The sequence below is a fragment of the Orbicella franksi genome, chromosome 8 (genome assembly GCF_964199315.1).
Source record: "Orbicella franksi chromosome 8, jaOrbFran1.1, whole genome shotgun sequence".
NCBI classification, from domain to species: Eukaryota; Metazoa; Cnidaria; class Anthozoa; order Scleractinia; family Merulinidae; genus Orbicella; species Orbicella franksi.
In genome coordinates, this window is record NC_138152.1 from 31,297,244 (window position 1) to 31,314,691 (window position 17,448).

At 40.3% G+C, this 17,448-nt stretch overlaps 2 protein-coding genes and 2 non-coding genes across 5 annotated transcripts in view; 3 read left to right on the plus strand and 1 right to left on the minus strand.

Annotated features, from left to right (window-relative positions):
• Positions 1–8,327, plus strand: part of LOC145495119 (muscle, skeletal receptor tyrosine protein kinase-like) — a 14,581-nt gene extending 6,254 nt beyond the window's left edge. For both annotated transcript variants that reach the window (XM_081474687.1, XM_081474689.1), the window contains exons 5-12: positions 1–123; positions 2,307–2,758; positions 3,054–3,398; positions 4,004–4,288; positions 4,594–4,781; positions 5,223–5,402; positions 6,021–6,228; positions 6,905–8,327. The exon at positions 1–123 is cut by the window's left edge and continues 40 nt beyond it. In XM_081474687.1, coding sequence (XP_081330813.1) covers positions 1–123; positions 2,307–2,758; positions 3,054–3,398; positions 4,004–4,288; positions 4,594–4,781; positions 5,223–5,402; positions 6,021–6,228; positions 6,905–7,074 — 1,951 coding nt within the window. In that variant the 3' untranslated portion in view covers positions 7,075–8,327. The remainder of the gene's footprint in view (positions 124–2,306; positions 2,759–3,053; positions 3,399–4,003; positions 4,289–4,593; positions 4,782–5,222; positions 5,403–6,020; positions 6,229–6,904) is intronic.
• Trnar-ucu (transfer RNA arginine (anticodon UCU)) lies at positions 1,043–1,116 on the plus strand. Its single transcript has one exon. It is a non-coding gene; the product is annotated as a tRNA-Arg (tRNA).
• Positions 2,099–2,172, minus strand: Trnar-ucu (transfer RNA arginine (anticodon UCU)). The gene has a single exon. It is a non-coding gene; the product is annotated as a tRNA-Arg (tRNA).
• Positions 8,328–9,531: 1,204 nt separating the features above from the next.
• LOC145495122 (muscle, skeletal receptor tyrosine protein kinase-like) lies at positions 9,532–17,367 on the plus strand. Its single transcript, XM_081474693.1, has 9 exons — positions 9,532–9,838; positions 11,449–11,608; positions 12,445–12,896; positions 13,238–13,576; positions 14,194–14,478; positions 14,935–15,122; positions 15,721–15,900; positions 16,513–16,714; positions 16,913–17,367. The coding sequence occupies exons 1-9, from the start codon at positions 9,757–9,759 to the stop codon at positions 17,095–17,097; spliced, it is 2,073 nt and encodes a 690-aa protein (XP_081330819.1). The 5' UTR covers positions 9,532–9,756; the 3' UTR covers positions 17,098–17,367.
• Positions 17,368–17,448: the final 81 nt, after the last annotated feature.

Sequence of the window (17,448 nt, forward strand, 5' to 3'; positions counted from 1 at the left end):
CACTCCTATTGAGAGGGTGGGATGTGTAGTACCCGAAGGTACGAACAAGACCATGTGTACATTGCTTGGCTGCTGTTGGGATGGAGCAGAGAGTGATGTCAAAAAAAGATGTTATACAAAGAGGTAAATTTCTAATTTTTGTCAGAGATGGGAAGGGAGGGGTATAAGGGGGTGCAGGGAGAGGGCTACAACAGCCGATCAATATGACTCGGCTCACACTAAACTACAGTAGTTGGACTCAAACTTAAAGTTGCACGCGCGATCTTGTGCGAGATAACAGTTATGCTTGTTTTCATCAGGCAAGGTTATTTCAATTGCAAGCCTTTCCAACTGAAGATTTTGCCATCACCGAAAAAAGGGTGAAAATATTCCCGTAAACGAGGCTTGCGTGACTTTGCAGCAACTGACGTCATCATGCATATGGTACCTTGCGCGATGATAGGACTGGAAAATTAAGCTTCTATGTAGTCCTGGCCTTTGTCATTTAAGAACCCCCCATGCTAATAGGGGACGCCTGCGATATCTAAAATGCTAGCTAAACTATAAATATATCAATTAAAAAATCGATTCCAATTAACTAACAAAGAAATTAAAAACAGCCAAGGAAGCAATCAAAGCTCGTGGAACCTGTAACTGATGTCAAGGGCGGGAAAACGCGCTTTTTTATATCAAGTCACGATTGGTTTTGTTTTTTCGTCGATTTCGTTGCAGCAATGAAGATATTCCGGGATATTGATATAATTAATTGTTCCCTGCACAGTAGTTTGTCGTTATCCTACAGTTAGCTACTAAGGAAGACATCTCAGTCAAGTTTAGTTACAAACTCTTCGCTACACAAGGATGATACTGTTTATTATCTGATTACAGGTAAAAATATCGTTTACATACCACCTGTTAAGAAGTAGCTTTGAATTCACCATGATGTTTTTGTTCTAACAGCCAATTACTTTTGAGAAAGAAATCGAGGGAAAATAATATTTAAATGTCTAAAAATAAATATAGTAAAAAAAAATCGAAAAATTATTCGGAAATGACATGTGAAGCCCCCGTGGCGCAATGGACTAGCGTGTTGGACTTCTAATTCAAAGGTTGTGGGTTCGAGTCCCACCGGGGGTGTGTTTTTTCTTTTATTACTTGAAGATAGTTTCTGCAGGGTGAATTAATCGTAGACTACAAGACAGTCCATTTTCTTCCCATTTTGTAGAACGTGCGAGCTAACTGTAGGCGAGAATTCGCTCGATATTTTCACACTTGTTCCAGACCCTGTAGGCAGACAGTGCAACGTTTCAGTTCCTCTTGCGGTGTGTTATGTTTGTACGTACAGATCTCAAAACGGCAAAGTGCCCCCTGAGCTTCATGTCAAACTGTCATATTTTTGTAAATGGGGTAAAGGCAATGAAAGTGATAAAGAGATTTTCATAATAGTAAGAATTAAAAATTGTCAACACTGACTAGAAACTTTTTGTGTGAACGTTTCGGTTAAAAATACTATAACCTTCTTCAGCATAAATGGCGTACGAATGTAAATGAGTGCTGTATAAGAGCCCCGTGAAAACGTCACTTGGGATTTGCCTAGGGCCTTGTAAATGTCAGGAATGTAAATGTGTTCGTGAATGGCATTCGGTGCGCGAATTGAGTGCCGCGCTTCTAAAAAATAATTTTTTTTTGACCATTGGGAACAGCGGTCTTATAACGCTCTCATTTACATTCGTACGCCATTTATGCTGAAGGTTATAGTATTTTCAACCGAAACGTTCACACAAAAAGTTTTTGTGTGTAGCCCCCGTGGGACAGCGGATAACAGCGTCAATGTCACTGATCGATTGCAAAGTTGAAAGCATTACCAAATAAGGTGTACAGCACCTTTCGGTGGACTGACTGATCTTACAGTAATAATAATAATAATAATAATAATAATAAATAATAATAACAACAATAATAATAATAATAATAATAATAACAACAATAATACTAATACTAATACTAATACTTAATTCATTTGTAACTCATAATACATTGTACTTAACAGCAGTAGGAAAAGATCGCCAGTTAGTCATTGTTATGTTTTCTTTAATCTTCGCAAAGTAGTTTGAAAATCCACCCCCGGTGTGACTCGAACGCACAACCTTTGAATTAGAAGTCCAACGCGCTAGTCCATTGCGCCACGGGGGCTGCTCCATGCATATTTATAAACTACGGATCAACGCACATGCATGTGATGCCAATATGTGGTCTTTTTTTAACGCTTTAGACGGAAGTAAAAAATAGTTTAATAATGCTTTCTCGATCGGTTCTTCCATTTTCAGGGGAGGTACGTGTATGCGTTATCAAGGAGAAGCCTGCCATGTGTCTTTCAACTCAACACTTACATCATATAGCGATACTCCACGATTCTTTGATAACAAATTTTGGTTGCCGGGCACCGAACAGTTTCTCGCGTTTGGAATAAGAGTAATTAATCAACTTGTTAAGGACGACGAGAAATGCAAATACATCATGGTGAACCTGTTATGTCACTATACAGTGCCGCCATGTTACTCAGACGGCGTCAATATCGATTACTGCAGAGGTGATTGTCAGGCTATTTTTAATGACTGCAGTGCACCGCTCAACCGAGTTATCGGCGCAGTTACCGTGTATGTAGCTGAGAACGGCATCGACTTTATACACACGGGACTTCCAAACTGCTCAACGCACAAGACTGCTCAATATTATGAGGACAAACCTGGAAGATCATGCATAAAGACAGGATTCTTCAGTGAGTAAACATTTCTTATTCTCATTCGGACCTCATGAGTATATTGTGATCTTACTTTCAGAATGGCCCTCGCATATTAATCAGTTATTAGTTATAAGTCACGCAAAATATCTTTGTTTGGTGACTGCTGATGACGAAAACGGAGGAAAAAAGTTGATCAAGGAGACTAGGAACCGCTTTATGGCGCATGAGCGGACTATTATTTTTAAGCACTGGATTGTCCATTGATTTTGATCATAAGCGGTGAAGACGCGTAGGGAACAAATAATCAGAACCTTCCTCCTTCTCTTTACAGATTATACTGAGGCTATGGTAAAGCCAACCTCGCCATCAGACGACAAAAACCTGGACATCATTCTCCCCATAGTCTTTGTTTGCCTTTTCATCATTGTGGCGTGTGCTGTTGTGTTTGTTCTGTGGCAAAGACGTCAGAAACAAAGAGACGCAGTGGACAACGCGCATGCGTTGTCTCACAAAGGCTCCATGACAGTGAGGGATAGATTACGGGCGGAGTCCCTAAAGAGCCTGGACTCGCGCTTGTTACGACTTTATGATCCTGACAAACTGAAGCAGTATAGGTTGGATCACGTGCAATACGTGAAGGACTTGGGAGAGGGATTCTTTGGCAAAGTGTTCCAAGGTAATGTTTAATGCGGCCTAAAGTAATGTTGAACATATTAATCTTTAATCTTTAAGATTAAAGCACAAGAGCGCTCTTAAAGATTTGAGCACAAGAGCGCTCAAACTCAGCTTAGAAAATATGTAACAAAACATGAACAGCGCCCAAAAGTAACACTCAATAGCTTTTATATGAGTGGCTGAATGGTAGCGTTTCATCCACAAACAAAAAAATGTAGACGAAATTAATTACCATTACGTTAGAAATGCGATGATTGAATGGATGGCGCCTCGGATTACAGACTGAGTCAGGTTACCTGGACTCCTGGGCAAGGCACGTGACTCTCACGATAGTGGGAGGGTGAGGTGCAGGAGACCTATGATGCACTGGCATTCCATCTGGGGGGGGGGAGGGGGAGGGGTTAGTAGGAAGACATCTTGCTTAAGCGCTGGAAGTTGTGGACCACTTACTTCGTCAAGGCTTACCTTTTTGCATCTATGCAAAAAAAAAAGAGAAAAATTTTCCATAGACTCATTTGATAATAAATTTCACATATAAAATCGCTGGTTTAGAGTGTTTCATCATCTTATTAACTTGTTCTACTCTAAATATCATTTATTTTTCAGGTCGTGCAGCTGGTCTCGTTGATAAACAACCCAAAAAAGTGATTTCCGTGGCAGTGAAGGCACTGAAGGACGAACCTTCCAAAGAACAAAAAGAGGAGTTTTTCAAAGAAGTAACTCTAATGTCCATTTTAACACATCCAAACATCGTTCAGTTGCTGGCGGTATCAACTGAGGAGGAACCTTATGGAATGGTGTTCGAGTTCATGAGTGGCGGTGATTTGAATCAATATTTGAGAAATGCTTTGCCTGCGGAGACATCACTGGACTCAAACGAAAAGGCCAAAGGTATTACAACTCAAAATGTTTCCTTCCAACTCTCGTCAAACCCGAAAAAGTTGTCACATGCACGTTGCCTTTTCCTGTTTACTCACAGGATGGGGAAAACCCCACCTCCACCGGTGTAGGTGAAGTGAGAGAAATAATAGAGAATTGTAGAAAAATGCACCAAGTTGTTGAAACTTAGGGACGATTTTACACAGCTGTTCTATCTTATTTGTGCTAGCGCTCTTAAACGTTGTTTCACTACAGGTCTGAGAAACCCAGTGGAACGTCAATTTTCTTTTAATGTGCTTTATTTCATTTTCCACCAGTTTATCTCACACAAGAAGACCTCGTCTCTATCTCGGCCCAGATCGCCACTGGCATGCAGTACTTGGCAGAGATGAAGTTTGTGCACAGAGACCTGGCAGCGAGAAACTGTTTGGTCGGAGATGACCTGGTTGTGAAAATCGCGGATTTTGGAATGTCACGTGATATCTATACTACGGATTATTATAAGGTACGCTACTCAAACAAGGTCGCTGATTTACTTAAAGCAATATGAAGGCGCTATGAACAAGCTGTGCTTCAGTACTTTATGATAAAAATTTGTTTTCGTTGAATTAAGTTCAGAACGGCATTAAACACTATTGTCGTAAGAGTAAACCAGAATCAGTGATCATTTGATTAGAATACAAATAACACAAATAATGTGAGGAACTACTGATGAAACTCGAAATCTGTAACCATGTAGTAAAAGTTGGTGAGCACGCAACTGATGCATTGCGTAGAAAAATATACAGGAATGCAAAGAGCGAGAAAACGTCATAATTTGTCTGTTTTGATTGGCTTTTGATTGGTTGAAAGAACAGTATGCTTTCTGATGTGCTGTACAAATTGAGCGGCTGGATAAGCATCCTGTAGAACGAGAACTAAATTGAAGTCCCGTTTTTTTTTTTAGATGAGCAAAGAAACCTTGCTTCCCATTCGCTGGCTGGCACCTGAAGCTTTCCTGTACGGCAAGTTTACTCTTAAGTCCGACGTGTATGCTTATGGTGTGGTACTTTGGGAGATTTTCACGTTTGGTCTTCAGCCGTATTATGGTTACACCAACAAAGAAGTGATGGAATTCATTCAGAAGGTAGTGTTCACACTTGAATTGTTGTGATAATAACACGATCGTCTTACCTTTCTTTTCAACACTCTGAAGCTTGTTTGTTTGGAATTTGTTGCAAAAACCTCAGGGGCGTAGCCAGGAATTTTTCAAAGGGGAGTCGCACTGTGTCAAAGTGAGGGTACTCACTAGATTGTCATGGTTTTTTTCAAAGGGGGGTCACACTGTGTCAAAATGAGGGTACTCACCAGATTGTCATGTTTTTTCTCAAAGGGGGGGGGGGGGTCACATTGTGTCAAAATGAGGGTACTCACCAGATTGTCATGTTGTTTTCGCCACCTGTTGTAGGTTATTTGCTTAAAAATGGCTAACAAAAGGGGGTCACGGCACCCCAAGACCCCGCCCCCCCACTAGCTTCGTCTCTGAACTTTAAACTTTAAGCCGTAAACACCAGGTAAAATAATGAATTCAACAAGGCCTCTTGTGTGTTTTGAATGGATATATGTATGACCGAGAATGTTCGGCCGTTTTACAACAAGAAGGCGCCCAATTCTATCGTACAGCTAGAAGACACTAGACGTTGACAGACTTTGAAGACTAGAAGTTGACAGACCAGAACCAAAGATTGTTTTTTTATTTGCACAGGGTATTCATTTAGGGAAGCCCGACAATTGTCCAGAATTCATGTATGCTTTAATGAAAGACTGTTGGCAAAAAGAACCTGACAAGCGCTTGGAATTCACCACGATAAGTATGCGACTTAAATATCCGTACCACAATTATGATGTCCCGCCTGCATATGACGTGGTGGAAGAGACTGAGGAGCCTGGAGAAAAAGAGACTGCAGAACCAGGTAACGTGTAGTCGAGACAGTGTTTCTTTGTTTTGTCAAAGGGGAGCAGGGATGGCACAGTGGTCGAAGTGCATGTCTTCTCTCATTGTGGCCTGGGTTCGATTCCGCTCTGGTATCTGATGTGAGTTGAGTCTCCGTTGGTTTTTTTGTTTCGAGGGTTTTTCCGGTTTTTCTCTTTTCTAAAATACTAACATTTTCAAACTCCAATTCAACCTTAATTGAGGACTCGCGTGAAAAGCAGTTAAGGCCGATGGAGATTTTGGAAGCTAAGAAAGGGGCCCTTAAAACATTACAGGGTGGTCAAATTAATTAGGTTCATCCTAAGGCGGCCTGTAACGAGATGAGATCAATTCACTCTTGCTCCGTACAACTACTCGATATACGAGATATCTATATTTAGAAAGGCGAAATGTCGGAACATAAAGTATTTGTACAAAAAAGATTTTTGCAGCTTTTCAGAGGAGGGTAAAGGAAACTTACTTTGATCCATTTTGTTATCCATTCCCATCTTCACTATCATTAGTCATCCTCAATTCCCAATAACACCCGCTTTGTCACTTGTCGATTATAGTTGTAAAAAAAAAACAAATAATGTTCCTGGGTGACCCTTAATGTCGATATGCTTTTTTATTTATTGAAATCAAACGGATGACAACATTGTTGTTACTTTTTTTAGACACAGGAAACTATGATATTCCCAGAAGTCCCGCCACAAGTGATTACGACATCCCGCGAACGATATCACAGGAGGAGGGAAATTACGACGTGCCCCGATCATCCGAAGATCTACGAATGAGCAGAGCCGACGATTTTGACTACGGAGTCCCTAATGACATTCCAGTATAGAGGAATTTTTGTACGTTTTATCCATTCATAATTTTAGAAAATGTTAATATGATTGAAGTCTATGGTATCTCCAACGACATTAGTAAGACGTCGTTTTAAGGTCATATACGTGATCCCTGAAAATCATTCTCGATTCTAGTTCTTAGCAATATTCTCATAGCCGTTCAAACTGAGGGTCTGGAAATACAGTGCTGCAGAACTATTACCTAATTCTGTTAAAACAATTTCAGCTCTTCTACAGTTACATTTCTCTCCTGTACTTTGTGAGAAAAATGGAAGCGTCTTCAGTTGACAAGTGCGTGTGGCGGAATTTTCAACTAACTGCCTTATTTGTTTACATAACATTGTACAAAGTTACAAATTCAGTTCATTCATTCAGTTCATTCTCCGAATTTTAATGTTTTGTATTTTTAACATTAAATCAACTCAACTGATGTTATTTACAACTTTACCAGTAAGGAATTCTGTGAACTACTTCAGGTGTGAAACTAACAGTATTTGGGAGGATTTTGGATGAGTTTCCAATACCACCATATTCCATAGCTAAATATTCCAAGAATTTGTTCGCCTTTGTACTGCGTTATGAAGAAGTAGGTACAGTTCGAGACAAATCTAACGCACAACTAAACTCAAGTTTTCTAGTCAGAGAGGCTTGCTACTATGTGTTGTAAACCGACAATCAAAACAAACAATCTTTCAAAATTAGCAACAAAAACGTGTAACCAGCAACGAGCGCGGGAAAACTAACATGCGCTAAGCGCGGGAAAACTAGTCAGTGTTGCCAAATCACGCTGGGTTCTGGTTTTGAATCCAAATTTGGTCCTTGACAGTGACGTCATCCGTACTGTTGGGTGGAGCACGTGGCATGAGCATGTTTTACCAACATGCTCAAAAAAAATTTAATTTCACCTCCCTTCTCCACTCCCCCCCCCCCCCAAATAAGTAAGCAATGGAGAAAAAGTAATTTCGATTAAAGTGCGTCCTAGTTGTAAGAATATAATTTTAATTAAAACATTGTTTAGTGAGTGAGAACGGTTATATACTGGAAGCTGAATTCATTCTCATCAATTAGATCAGGAAATTCAGCTCAATGCTATGTTATCACACTTTCATCATCAAAATAAAGTTCAGATTAGGACCGTTAGTTGAAACACCTGTTTGAACTATTTAGGTGGATCGATTCTTTTCTCCGGTAAATTAGACATGAACGAAATAGATCAAGTAACTGGTTGAATAAACTTCCACTTTTAATACTAGAATAAGGATTGTGTTCAAGTTATTTAACAGGAACACCTGTGCATCCGTCCTTGCATTTCCCCGTGGGTTCCGTGAGTTCCCTGTGCATTCTGTCTGTATTTCACTTGCTTTCCCCAAAGTGTTCCCTCTCCATTCAATTCGTTCCTTCATTTCCCCGTGGGTGTTATGAGTTCCCTATGCATTCTGTCTGTATTTCACTTGTTTTCCCCAAAGTGTTCCCTCTCCATTCAATTCGTTCCTTCATTTCCCCGTGGGTGTTATGAGTTTCCTGTGCATTCTGTCTGTATTTCACTTGTTTTCCCCAAAGTGTTCCCTCTCCATTCAATTCGTTCCTTCATTTCCCCGTGGGTGTTATGAGTTTCCTGTGCATTCTGTCTGTATTTCACTTGTTTTCCCCAAAGTGTTCCCTCTCCATTCAATTCGTTCCTTCATTTCCCCGTGGGTGTTATGAGTTTCCTGTGCATTCTGTCTGTATTTCACTTGTTTTCCCCAAAGTGTTCCCTCTCCATTCAATTCGTTCCTTCATTTCCCCGTGGGTGTTATGAATTTCCTGTGCATTCTGTCTGTATTTCACTTGTTTTCCCCAAAGTGTTCCCTCTCCATTCAATTCGTTCCTTCATTTCCCCGTGGGTGTTATGAGTTTCCTGTGCATTCTGTCTGTATTTCACTTGTTTTCCCCAAAGTGTTCCCTCTCCATTCAATTCGTTCCTTCATTTCCCCGTGGGTGTCATGAGGTCCCTGTGCATTACCCCCGTGTATTTCATCTTGAGGACCCTGATCCTGAGGACCCTGTCCATTCGTTCCTTCTTTTCCCCGTGGGTTCCATGAATTCCCTGTGCAATCACCTTTGTGTTTAATCTTGAGTACTCCAATGATTATAAGTGTGCTAACCCTAGCCCGCGCAAAAAAGTTTGTCTTAGTCTCAATAACTCTGCTGTCAATTTTTTTTATGACTGTAATTTACACTAAGACGTCAACCGTGGTAGGCCCGGGCAAATAAAATAATCGCAAATCACGTTTATGTTGGTAAGTATCCAACTTTAGAAAGAAACTCGCCTGGGAGCCAATATTATTATTACCTGCAATGTAATGGCTGTAAAACTTTTATTTGCATACTTCTAGTATACGTTACTATATCTATAGCTAGAAAATTTTAGCATTAGAAAGTGTTAGGGATATTCTAAAAACAAATCTTAAGTTTCTAAAGAGGAGAACTTGAAAGTTGCACGCGCTGAGTATACCCAATGACACAAGCTTCGGTGAACACGCCAATAAACACAGGTTCTCTGAATATATTATCATTGGCATGCAGTTTTCACTTTCCAACCGGATCAAAGCATTCTGGAAACGACGAACTTCGCTTGTTTAAGGACGACTTTGTTTGCAGTAGTAAAGTTAAGAAACCTACATCATCGTGTAACGATCATGTTATACAGCCCCATGATGCCAAGAGTGCTCTGCGCCATCCAACTCTTCACGCATTTTGTGATTGTGAGCAGTGAACAAGGTATGTTGAATAATTGATTACGATACATTTAATTAACAACGTATAATGTTTCCATTCGGTACTCGCTCGTCACTTAAGCATTTCTGAAATAATTTCGATTTCGTGGATACACTGATGGCAAAAATTAATATGACAAGGGCTAACACGCAGATACAAAGAGGATACAATGAGTTTTCATTTTGATCGTAGTAAGCTACACTTGTCTGGACTTGTCTAATTAAATAACTTCCATGTATCCTTCCGCATGCAGTCGTCATCTATAACAGAAAACCATGCAAAGGTGTGCTTGAAGTGTACGAAATAAGTGTGTTTAAAGACTATCATGTCCAAAGTCGATATTTACATTCTTCGACCCCGATGCGATAAGTTATTATCAACCTCTTGCGGCTTTGAATTCCAAGTCTAATAATGATTAAAACAATACATTCTAAATCCATTCTGTGAGAGACAAGCTGTTTCACGCCATTTCTCGTTCTCTCCAAGGTATTCTTGTACGTACATGATTTTATTTTATGTCGGATTTACAGGGTAGCTAAGAAAATAATATCTTCGAGAAAAATAACTTTGTAAATATAAAAACAACAAGAACTGCTATTAACTATTATATTTGTCTACATTATAAAAAGAATAACTTTCAAAGCCTAGTGTAGTGATCAGCAATCACTGTTTTCACGAGGCGTTTGAAATCAGTTAAAGTAGGCTCCACTCTAATGTTCACAAGTAGAGAGTTCAAAGTAACTCCTTAAGATACTTAGGGCACTGTACGTAGAACGTGATTTACAGCAACACAGAAAACGTTTTCTTATTCTTTACGTACACGTATTGAAAGAACCCTTAGAAACGAATTTTAATGAACAGCATTTTGTTCTCACGACGGAAATTCAGTACACACATGTATACACGCATACATGCATACACTTTATTTAATCTCGGATTTACAGAGTAGCTAGCCTTAGGTAATATCTCCGAGGAAAAGTAAAAGTACAAGGTTAAAAGTACTACATGGCTGACTAATTATGTATATATAATATTAGCTAATGATTAGTTATAGAATATGATAACCTACAAATTGCGCATAAAATTATAGTTGCGGATAAGCCACTCAGTCGAAGTCATTATACGAACTTACTGTTCTGTAGTTCTCAGGTAATGAGTTCCAGAGTTTCGAGGCAACACAACGAAACGAATTTAGACCATAGCAAGTTGTAGACGGTTTAGGAAGAGATAGGATATTACTGCCTCTTAAGGAATACGAAACAGTGCATCTCAGTTCCATAAGGCAGTCTGCTGTAGGTTCTTAGCTTCTCACTCAAAGACAACAAGCAGACCACGCAAGAGCCGAAGCCTGCTTAAGACAATTTGGATTATTTATTATCTTTCTCTTCAAAACTCTGTGATCCACCTCACGTACAATAGGCAGCTTAAGATTGACGTTTACAGCAAAAATTAAACGTTTTTGTTTGAGGACGTCAGATCTTTAGCCATTTGTTCACTGAAATCAAATATTTGTATTTGTTTGAGATTTTTTCTATTTTTTTGTGTTGGAACAAAATTACCTTACCTTATGAAGTTTGCCTTTTGAAGCTTATTTTTTCTTTGTATTGTTAAAGTGGCGCCTCCTTCGTCGAGGTGGAACTGTTCTGCGATCACCCCTAATGATAAAGTGGGATGTATGGTGCCAACAAATACGAATTCCAGCATATGTTACAGCTTTGGATGTTGTTGGAATGAAACCGAAACTAATGTCACCATGAAATGCTTTACGAAACGGTAAGTTACCTATTGTGTTGCTGGTCGCAGGTATGTCCGGGATTCAAGGCTAATGAGATTCAAATTCCTTATGATAAGCATCACAGTGTCCTCATTAGTAAAATGTCACCAAAACACAGACAATTCTATCAAATATGAAGTCATATGAAAATGTCAAATAACCCTACTAAATATGAAGTACTAACTAAACAATACTTGCGTTCAGACATAAGTGGCTGGTCGGCGGGTACAACTGGAATTTAGACATTTATCACACTTTAAGGACCGAACGTTACCCTTGTGCGCATCTGCTGCTGCTTTGATAAACACATAGTCGAACAAAACCTCAGAATGGTAATTTAACTTTAAGCACTGGAAATAAACCCGTGAATTTCATTCTGAACGTCGGCTTGTAGATTTTACTTTATCGCTTTGTGACTCAACATTGTATTACACTTTTCTCTTATAACTTGTCACGAATTAACGATTCATTCAAATTAAAACCCGCGACTTGCTCCCGCCTGGCTCCTTAACTCGGTAAGTTAAGCAACGGTGATTTTATCCGGAGGTCGTGGGCGGCGGTATGTTTTACCGGTGTGAAAACGTTTTTTTTTTTGAAATAGCGTGTTCCCCTCTTACTAGCGCCGATGCCCTGAAGCAACCAGTTTAAATGACTTTTTCTATATTTAATTTTTCTATTTCTCCCTTCTTTGTAAGCCGTCCATCCTTCACGATTTGACGGTTTATTTTACTATCGCTTTGCACCCGTCTCTTGCTTTCCGTTTAGCGACTGAGACGTTCTCTTTTCTAAATTGATGTCATAGGTGGTTTTTCAAATGTAGTTTTTGTAACTTCAGGGGTGGCACGTGTATGCTGTATCAAGGCAAAGTTTGCCAAGAATCACTCAAGACTCTTCCTGACTACAGGAACACTAAACGATTCTTTGACAACAAGTTTGGATTGCCGGCAACCGAGAAATTTCTTGAAAGAATCGTGGGTTTAATCAATCAGTTTGCCTCGAGCGACAAGAAATGCAGCTACATCTTGACAAACATGTTATGTCATTACACGGCGCCACCATGTTACCCAGATGGCTCGGTTGTAGACTACTGCAAAGGAGATTGTGAGGCAATTTTTAAGGAATGCAGTAAACCAATCAATCAGGTTATCGGAGGGCTCCACATCATAATTCAATCTGAAGGCATTGATTTTATACATCGGGGCATTCCTGATTGCTCTAAACACCATCCTCGCTCATATTATGAAAGTTTGCCAGGAAATAAAACCTGTATCAAGTCTGGATTTTTCAGTAAGTCAGCACTTTCTTGTTTTCTTTATACATAATCATCATCACAAATGTTGAAAAGAGTAACAGTGGACCTCTGCTTGCTGAAAAAGAGGTGCGGCAAGAAACGGGAGAAAGGGAGAGGAAAATCATTCAAAATAATAAGCTCTTTATGTGGACCGTTGGCTATTTTTGTGAAGTTAATCGCAGGGTATTGTATATACAACACAAGATGGGTGTGGCTCCATAACATCTCAAAGTTTGTACAAAAGTCAAGGTTTGTACACGTGGATCCTGATCAACCAGTGAGACACCGCTCGAGACATGGTTCAAATGTCTGATCATGCTATTTTCTACTTTCACAGATTATACCGAAGAAAAGATTGCTATCCACGGCCAGCCTACCACCCCACCGTCAGACAACAATCTGAGCACAATTCTCCCCTTAGTCTTTACGCTTGTTCTCATCATTGTGGTGTGTGTTGTTGTGTTCGTCTTGTGGCGAAGACGCCAGATAAACAAGTTCGACAGAATGTCTGAAACAGCTTTTACCATGAGAGACAAATTACGAGCGGAGTCTTTGAAGAGCTTGGACACATTGCTGTCACGTCATTACGATCCAAACAAACTGAGACAGTACAGGCTGGATCGTGTGCAGTACGTGAGGGACCTGGGCATGGGATCCTTTGGTAAAGTCTTTCAAGGTAAGTTACACTTGTCGCATCCATTTTCATCCTCAAAATCTTCACTGCCCTCACTTCCCAGTCTTCCTAATGGACTCCCGCCATCGCTGATCATTGCTATTGTCACTTAAGGAGGATGCCAGGAAACACACTAGTAAGAGTACTTCAAACGGTTTAACAACCCTGCAAACGGATGGGAGAAACACACAGCAAACGCATGGCGGGTGTCCATAGACAGGAACCCACTCTGATCCCTTGAAGTAACGCATTTGGATTCGTAGAACGGCATGAAGGGGAACGCATGGTAGAACGAAGGGGGGAAGCATAGGAATACACTGGTAATACATTGAGAATGCATTAGGGAATTGAGAAAAATAAACAGACCGGGAATACGAGGTCATGCACAAGAAACGCGCGGTGAATAGATGCATGGCAACTGAAGGCTAATGGATGGAAAGTCTATGAAGGAAGCCTTCGGGAAGCCATTGGGAACTGCCCAGGGTTGTGTTTTGGCGGAACGCATGGGAACGCACGAGGAATGGGCAAAATGCCTGGGAAAAGACGGGAGGGAATTCGAACGAGCCCAGGGCGTAACGGACGCGTAAACACCTGGAGTATCCATATCATTTCTCTTTCAGGTCGTGCAACTGGTCTCATTGACAAAGAGCCCAAGAAGGAAGTTCTGGTCGCTGTCAAAGCACTAAAAAATGATTCATCTAAAGAACAAAAAGACGAGTTTTTCAGAGAAGTAAGTCTAATGTCCATTTTAACACACCCAAACATCGTTCAGTTGCTGGCGGTATCAACTGAGGAGGAACCTTATGGAATGGTGTTCGAGTTCATGAGTGGCGGTGATTTGAATCAATATTTGAGAAATGCCTTGCCTGCGGAGACATCACCTCACAACAAAGAAACAAATAAAGGTATTACAAGAAATTTGTGAACGACTTTCCAATGCGAGATCTCGTTCAAGATGGCTTTCGAAACTTATGTCTGTTAGAATAGTCTCTGCCTTTCACGTTTAGCTTATATCATATGGTAATAATGGTCCTTCTTCCATTCAATCGTCTTTGACTCAACAAACTTACTGCTTTTCATCAAAGAGGCTGGGCAAAAGTATATAATTTTTTGATAGCGAAGTCTTGTGAGGTTGGAAGTTCTCGTTAGTGCGCATGCTATGTACTTGGGAATTTGGACTGAAATAGCTGTGAAGTGCAAGAATGACAATTTCCTTTAAAAAGAACAGGGTTTGCTATTTCTGAAACATTACTTTGAAACTAAGAGATAATGTTTTCTATGTTAGCATGTCTTAAAGACCCTCACGTACATGATAGATCAAAGGAAGCCTAACAATGTTGTTATTTTATTTTTTCCGCTAGTTTACCTTGAGCAAAAAGACCTCGTCTCTATAGCAACGCAGATCGCAGTTGGCATGCAGCATGTGGCTAAGATGAGGTTTCTCCACAGGGACCTGGCGACAAGAAACTGTCTGGTCGGAGATGGTCTGATAGTCAAGATCGGGGATTTTGGAATGTCACGTGATATCTATACCTCGGATTACTATAAGGTACGCTACCAACTTAGCTGTGGAAAAAATAACAAGTATTTCCACAAAAGCCGAGTACCGTCAAAAGCCCTGGGGGTGAATAAGTATGGTAATCAAATGGTGGCGAGTGAAATTAGGAAATAATTTCACGCGCGTTTTGTCAAAATTCTAATAATTTTCCGATGCCAAGGGGCGAGGGAAATTATTAGGATTTGGACAAAACGCAAGTGAAACTATTTCTTAATTTTCACGAGTTTAAGATTCGATTACCTTTTAATATCACGGGTTACGCTCATCATCGTGGGATTTTTACTTGGTTATTGTACCGTGAAATTTCGCGCCAAACGTTGCCATAGCAATTTTGTAATTATAAATTAATCCTGGAATTTCACACTTAAACTATGGAGTTATTTGTCACCCATGATATATAAAATAGTAACGACAACTGAGCAACAAATCCCGTTTACTTTTTTACTTATTTTTTACTTTATGAGTGGAGAGAAGTCCGCAAACATGTAAGTAATGACTTGTTTAAAATGGCCAGGGAAAGATGAATGTATCTGAGGCGGACACAGCCGCGCGTAAATCAGCTTATAACTTGGATATTCGGGTTTTCTAGATGAGTGAAGAAACCTTGCTTCCCATTCGCTGGCTGTCTCCTGAAGCGTTGATGTACGGCAAGTTTACTGTCGGGTCAGACGTGTATGCTTATGGTGTGGTACTTTGGGAGATTTTCACATTTGGTCTCCAGCCATATTATGGGTATACCAACAAAGAAGTGATGGGGTTTATTCAGAAGGTACTGGTTTCATTCTCCTAAAATTATCAAGGTAATGCCAGTATTTCACCCTTGCTCACCGTAGAGCCTCCAGTAGCTCAGTGATTAAAGCGTCCGGCTAGATCACAGAGGGTCGTGGGTTCAAATCCCATCTGGAGCTCGGATTTTTTTCCGAGTTGATGTCATTTCTACATTTAATATTCTATGTAATAATGCCAATATTAGCGTGCCTTCACCCTAGATTTCGCGCGCGCGCTTCGCCACTCGTGCGTCAGTCTTTATGCTTAAAAGACTAAGAAAAGAGAAGCTGCTTGTAGCCTATCATGTATGTGAGCATTTCTTCTGATGGGCCAACAGATTCTTACAACTAACATAATTATGTGATAAGACTCTAACGAGTTAAATATCTGCAATTAATTTTTACAAGGCTTAAAAGAGTGAAGTGAACATAATGTTTTCGACGTTATGTCATCTTCAGTTGCCCTGAAGATGACACAACGTCGAAAACGTTTTTTTTTCACTGCTTCACTCTTTTGAGCATAGCGTTTGAGCCTTGTAGATATGGTTGTGAACCCCAAGCGAATATTATGGGCAGTTAAAGATCTCTTAAAGTTTAATTTCCCTTTCTAAAAGGGCATTCAGCTTGGGAGGCCCGACAACTGTCCCGACTTCATATTTGCTGTGATGAAAGATTGCTGGTGGGAAGATCCAGACGAGCGTTTGGAATTTAGTGAAATAGAGACGCGTTTGAATAATCCGCTCCACAGTTACGACATGGTTGTTTCTGCATCAGACAGCGAGGAAGGAGGTGAACACCTGGATGCAGAGCGGTCAGGTAAACGATATCTTTCATAGCGGAGTTCTATTCTGAAGGGTTATAATGTGCTCCTGTCATTTGCTGGGCCCCAGTCTACCAATTTTATTGTTGGGTTCCGCTGAGTAGGTGTAACACGTGTTGATGAGTTTCTCAACATCGTGCTGAGACTAGCGCATTATTTAAAACTTAAGTTGGCATTGTTACGCTATTTCTCAGACACTGGAAATTCCGACATTCCCAGAGCAACTCCCTCCACAAGTGATTACGACATCCCAGCAACGACATTTACATCAGTCGATGGAAACTACGACGTGCCCCGATCATCCGAATATGTACACAACGAGAACGCCGACGAAAACTCCGGCAAAGAAAGAGACGTCCCCAATGACTTTGCGGTATAGTGTAATGAGTATTATAAGGCTTGTGTTTGTAGCCGACATAACGTCCGCACTGATTGGCTAATTCTAGGCATTATTCTCTCATAGTGCCCACAGGCTGACAAAAACAAAGCAAAAAGCCATAAACTGAACAACTTATTAACCTCGAACGTGCGCTATTTACTGCATGAAAATCTCAAACCTCGACCTTTCCGTATTGACCACGCTATCGCTTGGTGAAAACGGCAAGGTCTCGGTTTGAAATCTTCCCGTAAAGACCTCACTCTCGGATAATAAGTAGTTAATAATGTTAGGGTGGGTAATAGAGTGAGGCGAAAAGACTTTTCTTTGAAAAGTTAAAACAAGTTTAACTCA

What these genes read in the sequence shown, in the direction of transcription:
- LOC145495122 (XM_081474693.1), top strand. Translation starts at nt 9,757, where the DNA reads ATGTTATACAGCCCCATGATGCCAAGAGTGCTCTGCGCCATCCAACTC. An exon ending in CAACAAAGAAACAAATAAAG is followed by an intron (nt 14,479 to 14,934) that starts GTATTACAAGAA and finishes TTTTTCCGCTAG; the next exon opens with TTTACCTTGAGCAAAAAGAC. An exon ending in ATACCTCGGATTACTATAAG is followed by an intron (nt 15,123 to 15,720) that starts GTACGCTACCAA and finishes CGGGTTTTCTAG; the next exon opens with ATGAGTGAAGAAACCTTGCT.